The 23,811-nt window shown below is 41.0% G+C and overlaps 1 protein-coding gene across 1 annotated transcript; it reads right to left on the bottom strand.

Moving 5' to 3' along the window:
* Positions 1–4,078: 4,078 nt before the first annotated feature.
* On the bottom strand, positions 4,079–23,718 carry ttc9b (tetratricopeptide repeat domain 9B). Its single transcript, XM_029518286.1, has 3 exons — positions 23,250–23,718; positions 5,190–5,372; positions 4,079–4,195 (listed from the first exon to the last, which is right to left on the bottom strand). The coding sequence occupies exons 1-3, from the start codon at positions 23,716–23,718 to the stop codon at positions 4,101–4,103; spliced, it is 747 nt and encodes a 248-aa protein (XP_029374146.1). The 3' UTR covers positions 4,079–4,100.
* Between the last annotated feature and the right edge of the window lie 93 nt (positions 23,719–23,811).

Raw genomic sequence — 23,811 nt, 5'->3', positions numbered from 1 at the left:
AAAAGGGGGCTGGGGGCGAGGTTCAAAGGGGACTGCACGTACTCTGAGCTGATCTGGATCTTGATAAAAAGGGACGTCAACAGAAATACCAACAAATACAGACACAGTCACAAAGCAGCCCCGTGGAGGAGCGGTAGTAAATTTCTCTTTTCTATCTCTTGCTTTTCTTTTTCATTGATAAAGTAATTCAGTAAAGCTTTTTACAACCATAAAATTTTCAATTTTTCTTCTTTTCTTTTTTTTGTACATTTGTATCATATAGTCACAAAAACTACTTTGACATTTGACAAACATTTACCTTAAATGACATCAAAGTAAAAAGAGCAAAAATAACACAGCCAACAATTTTACATTTCCATCTCTTTTTTGTTGTGCTTCTTGTTGTTTGTTTTCAAAGCTAAACTGATGTAGAGATCGGGTGTCTCTATCTCTTTTTCCACAGACAGCATATCATCATCAGATTATGATCACAATTACAGACATGGCGTCAGCTCTGCCATTAATCAAAAACCAACCAGCCAGACATGAACCTGTTTTATGTGCTGCTAGTTATCCCGAGAAGTTCATAGTACATGTTGAGCTAGAATAACTTACTACAGCAAGACAAAAACAAGATGGCAGACTGGTGCTATGGAGAGAGGACCACAGGAGGAGACTATCCTCGGGGGGCCCGGTGGTGAGTAGATTTAGCCTGGGTGGCCATGGAGACCGAGCCTGCAGGTGCTATTCCTCACCGCTGTTTGTTGATTTGTTTCCTTTGGGAAACCAGAGAGAGACAGAAAGAGACTACAGAGGCACATCAAGAGTGAGGAGGCTTGTTCTGCGTTTGATGATTTAGTCCTAAGCAATCATGGAGCAGGGTGACAATGACAAAAATCAGGTTTGGGTGTCACTTTAATCAGGATACAACTGCTGGTGCTTTACACCAGAGAAATTCTTATCAATAATGGTAAAAAAAAAAAAAGGATCAAATATATTTAAATCTGATTAACTAAGTCAAAATTAAGATAACCTACAGTAAAAGAAAAAGAGACTGTAAAATATATTTTTTTCAGTTTTTCTACGGATAAAAGCAAATAATTAGTGTGACTTTGGTCTGCAGACAGAGCCAGGCTAGCCTTTCCCCACTGTCGCTAAGCTAAAATAAGTTACACTAACCTGATGTCTACAGCTTCATATTTACAGTATAGACATGAAAACTGTATTGGATGTTTATTCTAACTCTCTGAAAGCGAATATCTTTCCCCGCATACCAGATTTTCCACGGAATAATGTAAAATATATGAGAACTCTTCTGACAGGGACCATATGGCTATGTGGACATCCCTGTTTGTTAACATTTGCGCTAGACTGAAGTAGATTGTGAAATTTTGGCAGCGTGGACAGAAATATTTCTGTCACTCTTGTCCTGTCTCTTGTCAGGTGTAAATAATGGTGTTAAGTGACGTAACGCTGTGCAGTTACATCTGTGCTTCTGCTGTGGCCAACTTGCTGTCTGAAGTCACTCTCTATTTACTAAACTGTATAGAGTATGATATTTCCTATCCAGCATCTGAAATCTGAACAGGATTTTTATCAGTAATACATTGTGTGCCCCAAAGTCACTCCCCACTGTCGATAATAATGGGAGTATTTAATGAACGAGTCCCTTGGGTTGTTACCAAAATATCAAAATTCTGTCCCAATTTTGGGAGAAGAATAATCAGTGAAGTTGTGACACTCACGTTTAGGAACCTCTGTTTAATGCAACACTGTGCTCTAGAAATAAGTTGGATGTAAATCCAATGCCATCCTACAGCTTTGGGATGAACTGAGTCACTGAGGCCTAGGCCTTTATCAGCCAACATCACTGTTAACTTTGGGGGTGAATGACACCAAATCCCTGCAGCCCGTTCCCAGTATGTTGGGAAAAGTTGGGGAAATGAAATGTTTGCAGATCATATACAGTGTAGGTGTAACATTCATTCATTCGTTTCTGTGTCTCTGAGGATGACCTACTTCTCCCTCCACTGGAGCCTCTCTTTATCATGCTGGTCTCTCCAATACATAGTGCCATCTCTCCAGAGTCCCGCTGACACACTTAGGTCCCTATTTGCTTCATAGCAGGTCACTGGCAGAAATTGGAGAGGGGAAACTTTCACAGCATTCGTTCATTCATTCATCTTCAACCACTTATTTGTTTCCGGATCTCTCTTTAAATTCCTGAATGAGCTGTCATCTCTCACCTTAGCTGATCCTAATTTATTAAAGAATCTCTCCTTTCCAAATACATGTGACACCTAATCTATGGCTGTGGTCACAGTCTGTTGCGGCCTTCCATCTTTATAAAGGGCAGGAAATGAGCAAACAGTTTACTGGTAGCATACCATGACAGAAAGCAACCGAACAGATGTAATCCCTATCCACATCTGAAATAACTCTCTGGAACCAAATGTTACATGCAGGAGGTGGGCTTGCACACGGGAACAAAGAAACTGGGTTTCATGTCATCAGAGAAACAGGAAATTCAGGTCATGCTTTCACAAATTGTCAATCCAACCTTCTGCAGAACAGGGGCAAAGATACTATAAAACTGTTTTTGCATTATCATTATCAGCTTCACACCATGAGAGAAGCAGTGGCAACTTTATGTTTTTTTGGACAGCTAGTCATGGATATCACAAACCGTGCCATCAGTTGTGTTTGCTGCTAATATTGTGTGTTACAGCATCTGTCCTCACAGTTGTGTGTCGGGCTCACCTTTGCAAACACATATTTTATCGATCAACCACCCAAACTGTAAGAGGAAGAAATGTCAAATGGCTCACTCTTGTTGAAGTGCGCTGAAGCTGAGTGCTCGGACTGTCAGGACATTATTGTGTGATTATTTTCCCTGCACTAACGTTGCCCACAGTCTCTTGTTGATGTCTGGGGAGCTTCAGCATTAGCAATAAAAAGGTTGGACCTCGGTTTAGAAACTTCAAAGTGTTTTGCTGTGAACCTTTAGTGGATCTCCATCTAGCCAACGACGGTTGATGGGGTGCCGATCCCATTGGCTATTTTCCGTTTTGACATCATTGACAGGGAAACCAGAGGGGGAGGTGTTGGTAGAGAAGGAGAAAGGGAGGGAGAGGCTTTGACAGTCTCAAAAACATCAGTGAAACAGGACGAATGAGGGGCTTCAGACACCAGGTTCAAGACACGCTAGTTTCCACAGTATTTCGCCTGACTGATCTACTACTGAGTGTGATAATCATCCAAAGCAAATCAAAAAACCCCAATAATGGATTACAAACACTTGAATTAGCCCTTGAATTGAAAGAAATGAAAAAAAAAAAAAAAAAAAAAAAAAAAACAGTCCAGAAGCTGAGAATCAAGGCGAAGAAGAGAGACAGATGAACCATAGAGCCAGGCATTTCTCTGTTTGATGAGACGTTTAGTCTATCCCATAGTCTGGGTCAACCTTGTTGGGGCAGGATGTACAATCAGATTGGGCCATAGACTTGATACCCCCCCACACGGACTCCTGCTGATGCTCTGAACTGCCTCTGCATACACTCCTGCCCTCCTCTCAGCGTGGTCAAAATACCTAACCCTGAAATTCTCCTCCAGATTTTGAAATGAGACGGAGGGCGAAAGCCGTGAGAAAAAGAGAGAGCAAAGACCTGGAACAAAATGCATTTCATGTTTTGTAAATGTATACTAAATCACAGAAATGTCTATTATTCATATGTATGTTTTTGAAGCTCCTTTTGCAGTCCAACACAATGACTGTTTCATAAGTATAATACAGCATTTTCCTTGTTTTTTGATATATATATATTTTTTTGATGTTTCCTCAGCTGTCTGTGTCTGGGGGGAGAGGTTTGGGCTGGGGGTGGGTGGGGGCACAGCACCTGAGGGAGAAACTAGGAGAAGAGGAGAGCGGAGTGGGTTGAAGGTGGCAGACAGCTCCTGATTTGTCCCCAGTTTTGACCATCGCGGGCAGGTGGTTGGGTCTTCCTCTTCTGTCTGTGGGCTGTGCTACTATCTGAAGTCGATAGAGGAGGCGGAGAGAGGGAGGGTCAATCAGGTTGCGGGGTCAAAGGTCTGAAGGGTCAGGAGGGTCAAAAGGTCGAGGGCTAGCCCTGGGTCTCTTTGCCACTCTCTCGTTCCCGTTGTCCACTCTTGCTCATCTTCATCTCTGTCAGCTGGATGTACCGCAGCACGTTGGTGTCTGTGATGGGTGAAATTCACAGTTTGTCAATTAAAGTTCTGTCATTTCACATTGCAGTTGTTCTTCTACAAAAAAAGGAAGACTCAAAGACATTAGTTATGACACACAGCATTTAAAATAGTAGAGTTGCCTGAAAGTAAAAATGTCATTTTCTGATGGCCATTTCAGAAAAATATCTGAACGCACATACTCTTTGATATTAGAAACTTGCAATATGCTTTTTATTCAAACAGCAAAGTTTGTTGACTTTTTAGATCAGCATTTGCCTCACTGTGTCAGAAACAGCAACTCAAGCAGCATTTTAACAGATTTACGTTTACTGTGACATCTCTGTTTGAATATCACCTCAATTAGGAATATCATTCAAGAGCAGACTTTGAAGGTACCATTAAGCCGTTATAATGAAATGGAGGAAACCACCAGCAAAGGTGAGGAGAAAAAATGAAACTGGCTCACAAGCAAATGTAAATAATTATCCACCACTGAACATAAACAGTGTAAAGGCACAGGATGCTGTTGAAGGCTTTCACAACAACACAGGAGAAACATTTTGACCAAATTTTCTCCCCGCCCACTCAGAAAATTTGGGCAATTTTTCTTGGGGCTAATTTTGTTGTTGTTTCACTGACAAGCAAAAGGTCTCAGGAGCAAAAGAAATTAATTAAGATGCAAAAAAATATCATCTTGTCAGAAAACCTGTCAGCAACCGATTAGCTCATTGTGATAACCTGCTGTTAAGGTTAGCATTACTTAATCTATAGTGCAGATATATTTTCATTTGGCATACAAGGTGTGCAACTTAATGTTCTTTATTTTCCATTGACCTTATCCATATTCATAGAGTTCTTAAATGCTAGTACTCAAAACTCGAAAACTGGATTCAAAGTACTCAAATTCACAGCAGCTAGGTGCTGAGCTAAAGGGCTCTAAATTAATCATATAACAATAATAGGAGCCTCTGACATTTGATGTGTGAAAAAAGAAATGCTGTCACCTGTGGGTTCACGGTTCTTGGCGTCACGTAGGTAACGTAGGGCACATTCGTAGTCACCCAGGTGATAGAAGGCGATGCCAGCGCGGTACATGGCCTTGAAGTGGTCTCTCTGGTGGCTCAGCACCTTCAGGCAGTACTCCTTCACTCTCTCATAGTTTACCAACTCGGACTGCAACAGACATGCTGCAAGAAGGAGAAGGAAGAAATTAGCAGTTTAAAAGTAGATGTAAAATTTTTCCCCCTAATAATGGCAGTAATGAAAAATAAGGCATCTGCCTGATTTGTCTGAGCAAGCACTTCATATGAGTTCAAGTGACAAGTCTGTCCCATGAGTGAAACACAAATATTGGGTGTTTTGCTGACGCCTGTGTCTTTTAAAAGTGCCGTGGTGAAATTTAGCCTCCACAGTTCTTTCTCAGGATGGCAGTGAGCTGACTATAAATAGCCAACGCTAACGTCCAAGAGAGCAGAGAAGACAAAAGAAAGTTGTGCCAGCAGGAAAATCTCTACATGCTGCTGTTGAGCTCAACATGTAAAATGGAAGAATGGGGAAAAAGATGGACTGAACACTGTGAGGACGCCTAATTCTGACTTTCCTGACTTAGCAGATGTGTTGTTAGCAGTGGGAGCAGCAGAGGAGGATGGAAGGAGGGTCAGCATGAAGAGCGAAGGTCAGATGACACAGAGGAGCTTTGGGATAAGATGTGAATGGTGAGACCAAGTAAGCTGTCTGAAAGTGCAACATGCAGGACTTCAGAATACGTATTTCACTGTGGTCATCAGTCCTATATATGTGACCTGCAGCAGCACTTCCTTGAAACGATTCTCAGCAGCTCTGAGATCAGTTATGGCCGGAATAACTGCATTAGTAAAGACACCACAGCTTTTAAAAGCCTGCTTATGGCTCTGATATCTGATTCCTCTGGTGATCACAGCCACTTAGGCTTTTATTTCCCTTCTTTCTTTTTCCTTCCCTCCTTCACCCCTCACCAATGTCTCAATCTATCAGATGAGATATGTAAAATATTTTCCCTTTCAGTCAACTCTCCTTCAGCACTCCCACCCTTCTCTTCCCCTCCCTCATCTGACTTATTTTTATCCCCACCCCTCCTCTGAGTTTGCCCTTGACACACAGACAGCTCTGTGAATATCATGAGTCAGGGACAGTTAGCTGGGAGGAAGGGTGAGTCAGGAGTGAGACAGGGAGGGGAGAGGGGGGAGGAGGAGGAGGGGAGTATGTATGGGTGGCTGGAGGTGAAGTAAAGGACAACAGGTGAGACCTATGGGAGACTAAGAGGGAGGGAAAGGACCGAGTGCGTTAATAATGGAACTCCTCTATGTCCGACCATCCTCAGAGGAACACAACAGAGGGTTCCATCAAACGAGCAGGACTGATGGGGCTGTGTCAGACACACACACACACACTCAAGTTCAAAACACTAAATAATTAAAGAATGGCCCAATTCAATAAAAGTCAGTGTACTTTGTATTTAGTGGTTGAGTTATATGTGTCAGGAGGACACACTGAATTTGTTGTGCGTATTGTGTGTGTGTGAGTGAAAACAATGCTTTCAGACACAACTATAGACGGGAGCGTGAGCGTGAGCGTCATAGTATGATGAAAACACAAATATTTTATCGGTTTAATTGCGATTTACTCAAACTCAGGCCCTATTTTTTTTTAAGTGAGCTGATTTTTGGGACTGACCTCAACAGTTCAGCCAAGTTACTTCCAACATTTTGTTTAGATGGATGTTATTGGATCATTTTTTTTTTTTATAATTTACATATTATAGATTCATTTTAGCACTTGTTCAAGTCCTGTATGAAATTCAGTCCTATTGGACTTTGCTGTTACGTGAGGACAACGCTGCTTTTGTTTAACCGACAGTTAAATTGACAGAAATTATTCTTATTATAATATATATATTATAATTATTCTACGTTTTCCTGTTTATTGAACTGTTTAGTTTGTTTTGTCTTCATAATGTGAAGTTATGTCATGTTTGCCAAGGAGACACTGTGTAAGATGTAGATTAACTGATTCATCATCATTATCATCATCACACAGCCTGATTTCCTTCATGACTCAGCATGGAGCAGGAACGTTGAGGCTGTTTCTCGTCTTCAGTCATTATAAGTCTGCTGAGGCCAGTAAAGTGGGAATCACCTCACATGCCCTCTACCTGTCCTGCACGTCTCGCTGCAGTTTCCACTCCTCTCTTTGTTTTTACTGCCAGCTGCAACATGACTGATCTCATCCCTTCACACGCCCATCCATTATCGGCCTCCAGCAGTGGAGGCGAGCCCAGCTTTCAGACAGCTTTCAGAGGATTCAGTTACACTCCATAATGGCCTAATGGCTGACGTACCTACAGAGTTCACAGAGGCTCGCACATCGACATACGCAATACAGAAGACACACACACACTCACAGCGCATACGGCTGAAACACAGTTACCCAGGTCACGGACTGTGGTGCAAACACACATGGTAACGAAGGTGACTGCACACAAACCAGTGGGTGTAAATAAGTGTTGTTGACACAACCACACACAGAAGCTCTAAACCAGGATCACATCCCAGTGACTTTAGGTGAACTGCTTGATGCCCATGATGATTAAAAGGAGATGTGACTGTATAACACACTCGCAGGAGCAGCGCGGCTGGCCACACCCTGCTGGCCCATTAGGCAGATGGACGGAGAGCCAGAGGGAATGGAGAGTGTGGTGAGATGCATTAAGGGTGTTATAATTATGAGATCACTAAAGAAAGGCTGAACACAAAAAGACAGACACACCATGAAAAAGACAGAAATATCACTGGAGCCAAAGTATCCCAGTTACCGGACAGGTGTGTGTCAGGGCTGAGTCTCCCATTATAGGAGGGAAGGCTGGAGTCAGTGTGAAAAATGTTTGACTCAGAAGAACAGCAAAATAATAATAATAATAATAATAATAAAAACCAACAACAAACATTCTCTTATTTTTTAAAGACTTTTCTTCAAATCTTTTTTACGATATTTAAGATTTCACCACCTACTTGTGCTCTGTAGCAAGCCTAATTACAAGCCTCGTAAGTCACACCTTCACAGGTCAGACGTTCACATCATTCTGCAGCTTTAGATCTACAGGATATCCAGGACCAACATGCAGAGGACGCAGTGCAGACTGTACAGCTGCGGGTGTGCAGGACAGTATAGTACAGCTGGTTTTCACAGAGAAAGGTGCACTCAGAGATGTGTAATTAATGTCTGAATTTTTATTAAGCACGACGGAGATCTGTAATGAAGTGCTTTCGTGGCCTCATCTAGGGCTGCAAAACTGAAATATAATTGAAATCCAAATGCATTATTCAAATCTCAGGAGCTCATGGAAAAATGGCAGGAGCGGCTGTTTTTTGGGTAAAGGTAAAATGTTTTGCATTGTTGGTGCTCTGGAGACGTTTGGCCTACCGATCATCTTCTGTAGACAGATGGGAAGATCCTATTTTGGTATTTTGGAGTATTTTTAATTTTATTCTGTGAAATGCAAAGGGCGTCATCATAATTGAAATTAAATCACGATCGCAATATAAATTTATGATTCTGCTGCAGTCAAACTATGCTCATTGTTTGTTTTAAGCACAATCATTTTAAAACCTCGTTGGCACATCACAGAAAATGTTGTCGCCCAGTGATGTAGACAGACATTTGCCACCAGTGAGAGGTTACAAGCAGGCAAAATGTTAAATAAAACAGAAAATTTCTCTGCAAATGTTTTGATAGTTTTAATTATCAATTTATTATTATTATTGTTATTATTAAATTCCCTTTAAGAGGGACTTCATGTGATGTCAGCGCAATAAACTGAAATGTCATACGATGCAGCAACAATGCTGGCTTTGTCACAGGAATACTTAGTTATTTTTCTATCTGTCAGATTTAAAAGGAGCAAGAATTTGGCAAAAGGCAGGAAATCTGAAAAAAATTTAATAGAAAACTATATTTCAGAAGCCCCAAGAAAAGCCAACAGGTGCAAAGGCAGCTGTCATGTGTCTGTGTGTGTGTTTTTCCGCTGCTTGAATCTCGATTGAAAGGTGTGGTGAGTGGGAGAGGTTAACACATGCTGAAGAACCCCACTGATACGCCTGAAGCTTCATGTCTGAAAAAAGAAGAAGAAAAAAAAACCCAAACAGTAACAAAACAGAGATTGTGCATTGAGACTCCCTTTCATTTAGCAGACAGAGCGTCAAGGCCTGTGAGGAACAGAAGAAAGCAAGCAAGAAAAAAAAAAAATAAATGTTGAAACTAGACAAGAGAGATGCAGGCGAGGAAAGACGGAGTGAGAGAGACATCCCTAACAAAACACAATCCAGTAACAGCTGAGGGGAAATCATTTCAGCATGAGACGTGTAGAGGGCAAGAGGAGAGATGAAGACAAACAAAGCAAAAATAAGGGGGAAGATGCTTTTTGGGGTCATTTATCACTTTTTCTACTTCTGTATAATCTGTTTAGAACTATGAATCCTCTTATTTCTTTGTGTTGCCTCATCTCACCCCCCCCAGCTCTCTCTGTCACACCAGGGTGCCACGACACAGTCTGGCTGATTTAAAGCCACTTGTAGCTGTGGTGATCAGTCTCCTGTCTACAACCTCATTATTAGTTCAGCAGGAAGATAATGACAGAGACAGAGAGCCATCACTCACAGAGACACACACACTTTTTGTCTCGATAACGGCATCCATCTTTGACCTTCATCCTTCATTTCCATTTCTGTCTCTCTGGCTCCCGTTTCTCGAAGCACAGACCACCATGCTCTCCTCTCACATGGTCCTCTCCCCGACCTTTACAAGGTCATACAGGTCCATCATGAAAGTTCCTCATATGTAGATTTTAGAGCAAAATGTGATTAGAATAGCTCCACCTAAAGCATTTTTTTTTTTTTTTGCAAATGCCTTTCGTTGTTATTGAGTGGGAGCACATTTCCTCACTCGCTGTATCTGAAGGCCTGTCTGTACTGAGATGACACAGCATCGACTCCGACTTCAGCCGGCACCTGCATTATCACCCTCCCTTTCAGCCCTTTTGTTCTCCTCCTTCACCCTTTCTTCTGGTCGCTTCATGCCTGACAAGCTTTCATATCAAACCCTGATCTGACAGCTGTTGTAGTGGATGTGACTTTCTGAGAATTACTTGTCATGCTGTTAACATGCTCTTAACAGTTTTCTAACTTTGTTGTTATCTATACACATGCATAAATAGAGTGGGTTTTTTTTTTTTTTCTAGGTTGTATTTTGTTGGCCTCCATCATTCTCGTCCTCTTGTGGTACTGAGATTTACTTCAGTAAAATCTGATTCACATCTGTTCTTTTTCAAATAGCTGTCACATCCATGCTGCTCCAGATGATGATGATTTAAACTTAAATCAGCCAGCATGCAACATAAAGAACATAAAATAAGCTCTTTTTCCTCAGAGGAAACATACATAAAGATCCATGGGATTTTTTATTACACAGATGACAAAAAGTCATTTTGTCATCAAACAGCATTGGACTTAAAACAAATGGAGCAGATGATCTCTGATTGTGTGTCACAGAAGAGTGATGCTGCTCCATATGGTGTAAAAAGCCCTCATAATTACTCAGTCTTATTGCTCATGTTTGACTGTGAACATCTCAGAGGCCTCCTCAGGCCCCTCGGGGGTAGCTGGGAATAAAGAGCACTGAGACCAGCCTCACAAATGACTCAGTGAATATTTTCAATGAGTGATTGTACTGAAGAGCACAGAGTGAGAGCGTATGTTGTGATTATGGTAAAGGCTGAAGAAGTGTATGTCTGTGTGACAGGCAATTGAAGAGATCACTCCATCGTCTGACAACTTTTTCAATTTCTTGGGATTCAATGTGAAGCTAGATCTGATAAACATGTGGTTACAGCTGGCAGCTTCCCTTAGCTTATGCCCTGAGCCAGAAAAATAACTTTAACTCCAACAACTCCCACTATACTGTCACTTCAAAACATCGATCTGTTGGAAAAATTGTAACTAAGACAGGACTGCTGACACTAACATGAATAAAATCCAATATTAACACAAATACAACAGATTCAACTAATTTAAAGAGAATGGTTTTGTGTAATATGTGAACTATGCAATGCCAAGTGTCAATAATCTGTAACAGAGCCACTGTAGCTAATTTAGGAGGTTTTGCAGTCATATGCAGGCCTGAAAACAGACTTGGTCTGTCTAAGATCAACCTACTTGCACATCGGATCTTCATCAGATTTGGTTTAATTGATACAGAAACCAAAGAGCCATAATGATCATTTCTCTTTATTAATGAGCCATAAAATGGCTGCTGCTGTAAGACTTTATAATGAGCTCAGATCACAGGTTGTTGGAAGTTAGTGCCCTCATCTAAATCTCTGACAGAAAGTGAATGAACATACTTCCCAGATGTCAACCAGTGCCTCTTATTTTTTATGCATTATTATTTCTGAGCTCGTAGCACTTGGAAACTGCTGGTACATCAATTACGTTTGTATGTTTTACCCCATCAGGAGAGAACTATACCCACTCCCATCATTGTTGGCTGTAAGATCTAACCAAAGGAACCAAACCAACCAAAGAGCATGTTGACGTTTTCCACTTTCACCTCACATCCCCGTCCACAAACCCCCAACGCATGAATCACAGCGCTCCTGTCGGTGCCTGTCTTCTGCCTTACTCAATCAATGTCCAGCATCCAACATTGTGCTGCTCTCCGAAAATAGTCGCTGAGTCAGGATTAATGCCCATCTACTAAAATATTTATATCAGTGAGGAAGCTATCTTCTCTATGACTTCACCAAAGATGAAATCATTTAATGCTCGCCATGGCACTTTGCAGCTCCCAGAACTTTGGCTGAGTAATTTCCTTACGTCTGGAACATAAGCCTGGGATACTCAGGATGGGTCTTTGTGCGGTTTCTTCGGGAGACTAAGGGAAATGAAGAGCATTTGATAAAGTAATAATTTTATTTAACCCATTCAAACCGGTATATTTACTTTATATACTTAAATGTCCAAAGGCCAAATGAGGATCTCAGACTATCCACATGACTTTTATGTTCTGAGTAAAAGCAGACATTCACGCAGCAGATAAGTGCAGTTTAATAAAGCATAAAAGAGACTTCTATCAAGGTTATATGTTTAGCTGAGCCCCTGACAGGGATATAATTTTATTGTGGCCCTTAGCTAGGCCATTATCTGATTGGTGATGTCAGCTGAAGAAACTGAGCAGGCTCGTGCCTTTAGCTCAGCAGACCTTTGGCTACTGTTTCCCGCTGCTGTCAAATATATCGCCTCTAAACTCAAACCATGCATCAAGTCAGATATTGTCAAGTAAAAATAGGGCTGTGGCTGCTAATATCAAAGCACTTCTGTCTTTTTGTCTGGACAATCTGCCTTGATAAATGTGCTCTGTGCATTATGGCAGTAACAAGATAGATGAGAGAGCGTTTGGACAGGTCAGTGGAGAAAAGAGCCAAATGGTTTGGCTCAGAATTTCATGGAGTCAGCCTTAATCTGCGAGGTAGTAAAGCTTTCACACCAAGTACCTGAAGTAAATGAATGTCTGAAGCATGTGCTTTGATAATTTATAAAAATGGTATGGGCATGCGTTGACAGCCAGTTGTGTTTGGCGGTTTTCTGAACACACAGGGGCAGCATAAACAAGCTGTGAACAACGCTGACATACCATCAGTTTTTCAGTTGATGTGGTGAACTTGTTAGAAAATAGTTGTTTATTTATACATCTGACAGATATGAGGTAACATTAGTTCATTTGGAGCCGCGCTTCTGGCAACTCAGTAAGTCTTTAAGTCCAATCTCTATTTTTCTCTGGAGCTGTTAATTGCTCCACTATGTTCACTATGACTGTCTGTGTGGTGGACAGGAGGAATTGAACTCGGCTTAGGAGAAGGGCGGGACTGAAACCAAACAATTACTTTTTTTTTTTTTTTAACCAAAACAGCCAGCCTGTTTACAGTCACTTTTTTCTATATATGTAAAAAATCGGAGTAGAAAACTAATAATTCCGAAAGAAAAGTCAAAATACTGTCAAAAAAATCATCTTATTGATGTTATGAAATTCATTTAAACAGAATATAAGGAAACAGACTTAGGATAGTAACATACATCAAGCTTGTGACTTTTTACTGAAGAGATAAATTGTGTCCGCTCCTAGTTAATCCATGAAATAAACATAAATGTCCACAGTAATTCCCCCACGGTTCTCAATCAGGCTGTGGATTCTGCAATTCTGTTGAATATAAATACACACAATTATTCATTTCATCTGTTGTTAATACAGAATTATCCACAACAGCAGTTTAACTGCAAATGTTGCATCAGATAGATAGATAGATACTTTATTCATCCCCACAGGGAAATTCTATGATAACTCAGTAAATTGGTTTCAGTTTAGATTTTTTTCTTTTGAGTGAAACAGTACTACAGTAGTGGGAATCAAATTTGGCACATCTACTGGGCTGAGGAGCACCCCGAAGCTGGATCAGCAAAACAGACTCCACACAACCTTTACACTTTCCTGCTGTCACAAACAGAGTGTAACAAGGACAAATTTTCAATGTCAACCCCTGGCAGCACATGAAATGAAGCATTGGGTGTCAGGTCGGAGCAAGGGGAGGCTCAGATAGGGACCAACATGGCTTTTTATCTGTGACAGATAAATATAAACAGGCAATTGGTTTACTCTGCTCAGTCCGCTGGAGCATAGGGTGTTAGATATGCACAGACAGCTTCAGTAAATTCTCATTACCGATGGTTTACAGACGACCCATATTTGGCATTTCTCTATCTTCCTCTTGCACTTGCTCCCTCTATCTCTCTCTGAGGGTGTCACTGAAGGGCATCTGTTTCAGTTTTTTCTCAGCTGATGCCATGACTTTCAACTGTGGACTAAAAAAAGCTTTGACAGCCACTTTCAGCTAGTCCTTCCATGTAAAAGGATATACGATTTCAAAATCAAACGCATATATTATGCAGATCAAATGCAAAGAGCACAAAAAGCATTATTATAGATCTTTGAGGTGTCAGTAGCTTGTTATAATTAGAACTTTGTTATCTTACATTTGACACATCTGAGACACTGACCCTGGATGAATAAGATGACAAATGTTTGCTGTCCGCATCTGCTGGACAAAACTCCTGGATGAATTACCCTGGAATCTCATAAACGTTCAATCTGCACTTTAAATCTTCATGGCAATCGTCCAACTTTTCATATGATAAAGTTACATTTCTTCTCCCTGCCATAATCCAAAGTCAGGAAAATTTTGAGTAATCATGACTGTCACGTGATGCGACCGCACGAGTGTGAGCATGAATGGTTGCTGTATGTGGATGTCTCAATATGGTGGCCCTGTGATAGACTGGCATCCGGTCGAGGATGGACCTCGCCCATACCCGGTGTCAGCTGGGATTGGCTCCAGGCCCCCACAACCCGGACTAATGAGTGTTATAAATAATGGATGGATGGATTCAGGATGCCACCAGAAAAACTGTAGTAACTTTAGTGATCACCTGAAAGCAGTGCTGTTTTTTTTGGACTGCTACTGGGTCCATCAACCTAAGATAACAAAATAACTTCTAAGACCTGCTCCATTTTGTAGCTGAACTAGACCAGCTTTTTTCTGAATTGAGTGATGCTTCTAGTTCAAAAGTAAAAGTGCATTTCATGTGTTTGAAATGCACAGCAGATCCACAAATGAGTGCATCAGGGTTTGTTCAGTCAAATTGATAAATCCACACCAGATTTAGGGCAGCCTTGTCAATACAATATCAGATTCAGCAGCGCACAGATGTGGAATAAATACCAACACATTGCAAAACAAAACATATTGCAATGACTATAAATTCCGACTTTGCACTTGTTTTATGAGCCAGAGTGATTTAATTTTGTATGTTATGGTGTCATTAATCCTGAGTGTTTAGAGCTGTCTTAGAGTTTTATTCACGTCTCACTTGTGCACCATATGAAATGACATATGGAATCATGTTGTTTTTATTTCTTTTTTCTTTGGTATTTTGCACTGATGCCTTTCTTTGCCTTTGTTGATGAATGGATTGATCTTGTTTCATTTTCATTTCTCCTTATGCTGAAGCCTCCTTCTAATCCAGTAACTATTCCTGCTAAATTCTTGGACTACCTTTAGGCCAAAATATGAGTTTATTAGCAACAGCAAAACTAATGAAATTCACATTCGCTATTTTGCTACTGTTCTTTATTTTTTATACTAAGTAGCAATTGTTAGCATGGTAACACAATAAACGAGTTAACATCTTAAACACTGTCCTTGTTTAGTGTCAGCACTGTTACTGTGAGCTCGTTCTAGCATACTCACATTGGCATTTCCGTCAAAGCTCAGCTGCTGCTGAGTTTATCCATTATCATTTTAGCGCTGGTGTAGTTGTGCTCTTGTGTTGGCTATGTTTTTGTGGGTTTGTGCTGTTTTGTGTTCTCTTATTAGTTTAATTTAATGGAACTGGTTTGATTTGAAAACATATTAAAATAAAAATAAAAATAAAAGTTTAGCTCTTATTATTTTCTCTGTTTCTATATCCACCTAAGTAAGCCTGAATCTTATTTACTCTTTTGACGGGAGTCATCTGGGCCTGTCAGTGTTCTGATATAAATCACTCTGGTCTGGAACAGATTTCTTAGTGTTGTGATCTCCACATTGAGATAGTAAAATACAAATGCAGCTTTGAAAATCTTTCCTTCACTACTTAGAGTTGACAGAGGCAATGTTTTCTCCTCTCATTCCCTTCTTGTCCTCCTCTCCATTTGTAGCTCCATTTCTTTGTCCTATAATCCCCTCATACTTAAGAGTTCTGTCCAGTTTCTCCGGCTTCCTTTGTCAGACTCCCTCCCCCATTTTAGCCTCTGCATCTTCTCTATGGGCTCACCCCCTCCCCCATATCTTTCTTTGGCTCTCAGCTGTGAGGTAATTCAGGGGGTATGTGTGTTTATGAAGGACAGTACAGTGAGAGTGGTACAGTAAAGGGAGTGCCAGTCGTATTCCTGACAGCTATACCACGCCATCTGCAGCTCTGGCACACAACGTTCCCACGGCTCTGCTCTGGCCACCCCTCCGATGGCAGACGCACATACACAGAGGGGAGCAAAAACACCAAGCAAACCTCCCCCCATCTCCCCCATCTCACCATCATGTGGCATCTCTTTCTCTTCCATCCTCCTACAGGCACACTGCACAGTGCAATTCTTCTCTACAAAGCATTTCTCCCAGCTGCTGAAACAGCCCTGCTTTCTCCTCATCTAAACCCATCAATCTTGGATTCTTCTCCTCGTCACTTCTGCTTTTATCTCATGCTCTCCACCACATCCCCTGGTGATGGAGCTGGAAGGTGATGAAAGAGAGGAGTTTTCTGTTCTTCTCTGGTTTTGTAAGCAGACATTGAATATTCACATGTGATTGGTTAGAGCGGACTGGTGAAATTTCTCCGTCTGTGGTGTTACACATCGCTGACATGGCCCAGTATCAATCTGAAGCAAGATTGGTCTTGGAGGCTGTGATGTGAGGAGGTGGTGCAATAGCACTATGAATTATGACCGTACTACGACAGGGAAAGAGCTTCTATTCTTGGTCCAGCAATAACAGCTGTGAGTGTCGTCAACAGGCTCATTAAAGGCTCATTTAAGGCCTGTAATTGCATGTCATGGTTCAAATGTTCACGGAAGGTCTCAATCAGATCAATATGGGACAGAAAAGGATGTACATTATCTGACCATTCAAAGAAATGTTCAGGGCAGAATCTAAATATTTTTTAAAACCCTAACCCTAACCCTAACCAGGTTTCGGGAAAATCATGCTTCCTACGTATGTTAGGAACAAAATTGCCTTTTTTTATGTATTATTAAGGCATTGTATTAACAAACCGATCATTTACTATACATTAGCTGAAAGGGCAGTTTAACTGTAACAAACCTTCCATTGTCACTGGACTCTGCAATTCCTCTCAGTGCTTACAAACTGTTTCAGTGTTTTTCAAGTCATTGTGTTGGAATCACTCTCATATGAGAGACAGATTTTGTCCAGTTTGGGGTGGTACAATTGTTCTGTAGTGACCAAAAACTGAGCTCAAATATGTCCAATCGAATGACAGTGTTGCTGTAAATGGGCAACTGTTTGATAATATATTAAACATATTAATCTTTTTGCGTCACCTAAACAAGAAAAATCATTATCATAGCTGATAAAATCAACATTTTTTAGAATGGCAAATTAGCAGGACTTAAATTTACATTATTACCTTCTTAGACGAAAAGGCAAATGTTTGTCTGAACATTCATGTTGGCCTTTTCATCATTTAGTCATCTGTTGCCTATTGTCGCCATTACATTGTAAATCCTTTCAACTAAACTGTAAAAGAACAATAAAAACTGCCGTTACAGAGTCTGACACTCACAACTTGTTTTGTTTTGTTCCGTCTAAACAGACAATGACTTTAGACTCTTAATGACATGAAACAACACGATCGCGATCAATGACATTTTTACCTGATTTCCCAGAAAAATTTAATCATCAGCTCATTATGTTCATCTCATCTCATCTTCATCTGGTTATCCGGGGCCGGGTCGTGGACGGTTCACTGTCGTACCAGCTAATAAAAATTGTCAGGAATCCACTGTTTCTCGGATTCTGAGTAAAAGACTTACATTACATTCATCCTGCCTCCTGCCATTTGTATTCTGCGATTGAGTCCTTCTGAGTAATCTGACAAAAAATGGTTAAGGGATGAGTTTATCAGTCACCTTGCGCTTGTATCCTACTAATTGAAGCTCGTGGCCATTGCTGACATATTTAACTGTCCTTATGAGCATGAAATTATAATTGAATGCAGAGTTTACTGAAGATAAACAGTTAAGGAAACCAGAGACACTGTAACAGCTTGACATACATGAAAGGGAAATTATCTTTTTGCCGGTTGGTCTGTAACTGTCAGTCTTATTAAGGTCATATTATCAAAAACATTTCTGCCTCTGCATGTAAATTTAAAAGACTATTATGTAAAATTATGTAAAACATACCATTATCTTTTCAATCTTTGAACATTTATTTCTTAAATGGGAGAGTGGGTAAAAATTGCTGGATCATCATGGTGAGCAAAGCAACTGTGAGCTGCAGATTTAAATAAAAAGGTGGATGGTGTTACGAAACAAACACTCATCCTCCCTCCTGCTGCTTTGTTCCCAAGGCTGTGACTTATGACTCATTCAAAGATCGAGCCAGTCAGGAGGAACAAAAGGAGATTTGAGGCAGAGATCAAAGTTAATGAAAAGTCAGACTGATTGCTCTCACCACAGGATCATAGCACACTGCTCCCTGTTTTATTCTTTTCACACGCCCTGACATGCATTTGAATGGAGTTAAACTTACTGCACTTCCACATACAAGCCGGTCGAAATGTAGGGACTTAAGAAGCTGTTGTCCCGGTTGAAGAAAGTGCTTCTTCATGATCAATATCAGGGAAAAGAGCAAAGAATCTGCAGTCACATCTGACTGTGTTCGTGATGGTGGGTGGCTGAGGCGTGCTGGCAGGCAGTCTGCCTCTGGCCAACATGTTGCAACACTGTGAACTGCAACACACTCATTGGTGGTGTAACACATTTACATACAACCCTGTAGGGACAGAGAGACTCAGGATTTCTCTGTAATAAGGCCAGAAACAAGATATTTATCATCCACTGTCTTTGAGTTTGACACAACCAGGTGATGTTTGCTTTCTTTCTGTGCAGCTCTAATCTAGATGCCATATTTTTTCTCAAATTAAAACCTCCTAATCTTGTTTTTCTGTCTCTGTGTGCTCAACTGGTAGCAGCTACTCTGCACTCATTGAGAAACTTCTCATCAGCAGCTAAGAACAGAAGAAGAAGTTTTAAAAATGCTTTATAATAATTGTATTAAATAAAATTTATAGTCAATGTAAGTGAGTCATATTTTTCTCTTACTCTGATTGATTTATGTGGAGCTAACTGCTGTGTAGTTTCATCGAAGGTAGCAACTAACAACAATTTTCTGAAAGAGCCAATAAAATTTACAGTTAACCCTCATACAGGAGATACAGCATCCAATTCTCCCATCTGAGAAGCTAGAAGTCAGAAAAGTGCAATAAGTGCACACTGTGTGTCCGGAAACATGAACGCACCCTCCACATCACTCACTCATGACCGATGTCCATTGCTGCCTGTTGCTCTCCTCCTATACGTCAGGACCACGGACAACCGGCCAATCAAATTGCAGCTCCTCACTCATAACCATGGTGACCATCCTCCACGTAGCGGAGCTCTGGGTAATTATATACTTGAAGAACCTGCAGCCCGATTACTACACAACCAAAGAACAGCAGCTTAATGTCAGCCAGTGAAATTTACTCAACTCAAATGAGGGCTGACACTGGGATGGGGCCACTGAGTTTTTTTAATAAAAAGAGACCACAGTAACATATTCAAGATTATGCTTTGAATAAAGCATGACCATGACCATGCATTTTACATTTTCTGACAGGCTTAATCTGAAAACGCGGTATCATTTTGTAAAAAAAAAGAAAAAAGATCTCATCTCAGTTAGGTCACCTGGTTAAATATACAGTTGTTTAGAGGTATAGCAGCTAGTAAAAAGTTCAAAATCACAAGGCAAAATATAAGAGCCACAACCTAGCGCGGGAGGCAGCACAGCCCAGTAATATTATTTAGTGTTGTGACTGAGGAAAATGCTTTCATTTGCATGACATAGTAAAGTCTTATCCATCCCATAGAACCATCAGATCAAATGCTTCTGATCAATCCAGATTTATTCTGCATGACGACCTCAAAAACAGAGCCAGACTAATGAAGAACCACCTTCAGCAGCACAAGGTACAAAGAGTCCAGCAACAGATGGTCTGACCCCCCCAGAGCCCAGATCTCCAGTCTGGGGCTACATGAAGAGAGAGTAAACACTGCGACAGCTCAAAACCACAAGCTCTCCAAGACCCTTTGAAAAAACTACCAGCTAAGTAACTTTGGGGGGGTTCTGAAACCAAACACTGGTTTCATTGGCCTTTTTATATTAACACATTTTGTTTAGTCTATTCTGAAATATCAATGGTTTTGGTAAACTATTTTATTATTGTTTGGCACAAGAACAGTGAACTAATGAGTGTTTAGTTGTAAATTCTGGTGCCTTAGTGAATGAAAAAGCTGTCTGTATTTGTCTTTATCACGTCTATATTTTTCTTCCCGTCCCCATGAAAAGAGCAAAAACAACAACAAATTTATGCTACTAAAAGCTTTTGCCACTGCAGCCACATCCTGATACCGTCCACGCTCCATTGCTGTACTAAAATTATTTTAAACCCATTACAGTTTCTCTGTCTGACAAATTCTTTCATTACCATAAATATTGGCAGTAGTGGAGATTATTTAAGTTACTCCCACAGACACTGTCCTGCAGCACCGGAGTATTATGGAAACAGGGCTTAGTACGTCTCAACAAATGCAGAGTTTCTCCCATTCGAATCATTTATATTTTAGTGACTGAGCCAATGATGAATGATTGTTCCCTCCTCATTAGTCTTTCCACATACTGTAAGATGAGCAAGGATTTTCACATCATTTGCACCCAACTTTTTTTCTAGGCTGTTCACCGTAGCTATACGGAATCTATTAAAGCAGTCAGATTTATCAGATTCATTTAAAATGCTGAGTTGTTACAATCTTTGTCTTAGTCTTGTTTCATCCCTCTGTCCCAATTTTCAGTCATCACGGGATCCAGTAAATATTTTAATGATACCTGATTCACACATGGAAATAACTGAATCACAGGCTATATCAGAGTAAAGCATATGTATTACTGTTGTCCATGAAAACAGTCATTGCTGGGAAAGTCAGGTTGGTGTGAGCCCTCTTTGTGTGAGTGTGTGAATGTGCACACGCAGCAGTGAAGCAGCAGTCAGGGGGTTATGAGCAGTATTAATACAACAACAGGGAAAAGGCCCAATCATGGTTGCCATGGTAAATATGGCCCCCTGTCGCGTGCAAGCAGTCCCTCCCTCTCTGCTCCACACCCCTTCCTGGCTCTCTACTGTTCTTCTCTCTGCTTCTGTCATTTCCAACATATCTACTGATTCCCTCCTTCCTTTTACATCATAAATTTCCCTTTTCTTCCTTATTTCAGTCTCCCTCCTCTCTTTTTGCCTTCCCTCCCCCATTTTTCTTTCACGCCACAGTGGCCTCCCTACAGGCTCCAGTCAGCCCCTGAAAACTGAGCAGAACAAGACGACCTTCAATGAATCATGGCAGGCAGAGTGGACAGCAAGGGGATGCAACATCACTACAGACATTGCGGTGCCACCCCATGACCCAAAACCTCTACATTTTCACCAATAACAATGTCTTATGAGTGGTGTGATGTAACTACTGTGGTGCCGGTGTGCCCCATTCATCATCATTATGTCCATCTCGATGCCAGCAGTCCTCATGATCTTCATTTGCTGGTCACACTGCATACTGAGCACACACTGGGACCATAATTGAGATTTTACAGCACAGCGAGGATGATTAATTTTTTATCATTCGCCTGCAAGAGCTACAGTAATAATACATCTGATACTATGTAAAATACTGTGATTTCAAGTAACGTTACAAAATGAATCACACATTTCAGCTGATTATATTATTTTGTGATATTATTTAGTGAACAATATCTAGTCAGATAGATTATTTTACTTCAGATGATGCTATATGAGTGAGATTAATGGAAAAGAGGATCTAAGAAACACAGTCACCTTTGTTTGAGTAACATGGCATCATTATATAATATACAACGAAAAAAGTTTAACTTTATCTTCATTGTCATATGAACTAAAGCTATCCCTCACACTACACAATGAAATTCTTCCACCATGTAAAGAAACCACCCAGCAGCAAAAGGCCACTTATTTTTAAAACAGCGGCAATAAAAATGCTTAAAAACAACTACAACGATAAGAGCAACTATAAATGAAGGCTCACAACAATATAAAAGACATTCAGTATATGGCCCTAAAACCACTGCACGATAGAAGAAATTATGATTACAAGTTATTTATCATCTTATCCTTTCAGTCTTCTGATGTCAGAAGTATTTTAAACAGTTCCTACAACCACAATCTTGAAAACAAAATGCCCCACCCTTTTTATTTGCCCTGGGGTAGGACAATTATTCTTCTGACAGTGGTTTGTGCTCACTGTGTTGCCTTAAATTCCATATGCATTCCAGCAAGAGAAATATAAAACGTATGCAATCATCAAGTTGTATGTACACAAAAAAGATATCTGAATATATTATACATTCTCACAAAATGTGATGGATATAAGCATTTTTTTGGCATTTTATAGATCACATAGTTACTTTAGAATATAATCACTAATCAAAATATTAATTTTCTGCAGCTATAGGCGTCCAACATGTAGCCTTACTAATAGTTTAAAAGTGGACTCAACCTTACAAAATCGAGTCACCTTTTTCAGCTGTTTTTCTTACACACACACACACATGTATATATATATATATATCCTGAATATATATGTTTGACTCTTTGACAACAGTGAACTACACATACACTTGAAATAATAATGGCATTTGCGGGGAAAGCTTCAACATGCTGATTAGAAACAATGTGTAAGGTTGTGTAAGCCCCTGAAAATAAGCATGGTAGTGATAAAGATGTGTTGATTAAACTGTGGCATTTTTCTGTAAAGGCTGGCAAATTGCCTAACTGGGCTCTAATTTGGTGCCAGTTAAGGATTTTCGTTAAATCTGCACAATGTAGTATTCATCAGCTGACAGTGTGATCAGCTTGTGCAACCTCATAGTTTGACTCCAGCGCTATTTCAGCTGCCTCTGAACAACAAATCCTGAACCTGCGTTTAAAAAACCCACCTTCAGCACAGCAGCCTGTGTGAACCCAGTGAACTGGAGCAGTGCACGGCAGCAGAGTTGTGTGTTTTTGTGTGTCCGTCCCGGTGCCCCTCACCTGTCAGGCTGTCGTAGCACTCGATCTCGGTGCTCTCCACGGCTCTCCGCTGCTCCTCGGTCAGCTTGGCCGCGGCTTGGTTCAGCAGGTTCACCTCGGAGCCCGTCGTCCCGTCGACAACGTGCACCCCTTTGAGCTGCAGCAGTGCCCGGTGGTACTTGCCTATCGCTTCCCGAAATTTTTTCTCCTTGTAGCAGCGATGACCCTCCGCCTTGAAGTCAATGGCTTTCTGGATCTTCGTCTCCATCTCCATCTCAGCCGAGCCGGCTCGATAGCCGCCGCCGCCTCCTCCGTCTCCTCCGGCGGCCGCTGCCAGGCTCCGGCCGCCGGTTTCCGGATAGCTTTTTAGGCTCTTTATCTGGTGCTGCTTCGCTTCCATGTCTCTCAATGAAAGCAGCTGGAGCGGGCCATGGTGCTCGGACACGAAGGTGCGTTTCGTCGGAGAGGACCGGAGCAGCGTGCTGTGCATAAAGGATGCGGGATGGAGCGGCAGAGACGGCTGGACAGGCGGCGGCGCCGGAGACGACGAGCCCCGAAAAACAGCCAAGAAAACGGCTTCAGG

The sequence above is a fragment of the Echeneis naucrates genome, chromosome 13 (genome assembly GCF_900963305.1).
Source record: "Echeneis naucrates chromosome 13, fEcheNa1.1, whole genome shotgun sequence".
Classification (NCBI taxonomy): Eukaryota; Metazoa; Chordata; class Actinopteri; order Carangiformes; family Echeneidae; genus Echeneis; species Echeneis naucrates.
This window is presented reverse-complemented; position numbering and strand designations above follow the sequence as displayed.

Coding starts and splice junctions, on each gene's coding strand:
- ttc9b (XM_029518286.1), bottom strand. CDS start 23,718: ATGCACAGCACGCTGCTCCGGTCCTCTCCGACGAAACGCACCTTCGTG. Junction 5,373..23,249: donor GTGCTACGACAGCCTGACAG/GTGAGGGGCACC, acceptor TCCTTCTTGCAG/CATGTCTGTTGCAGTCCGAG. Junction 4,196..5,189: donor CAAGAACCGTGAACCCACAG/GTGACAGCATTT, acceptor CACCCATCACAG/ACACCAACGTGCTGCGGTAC.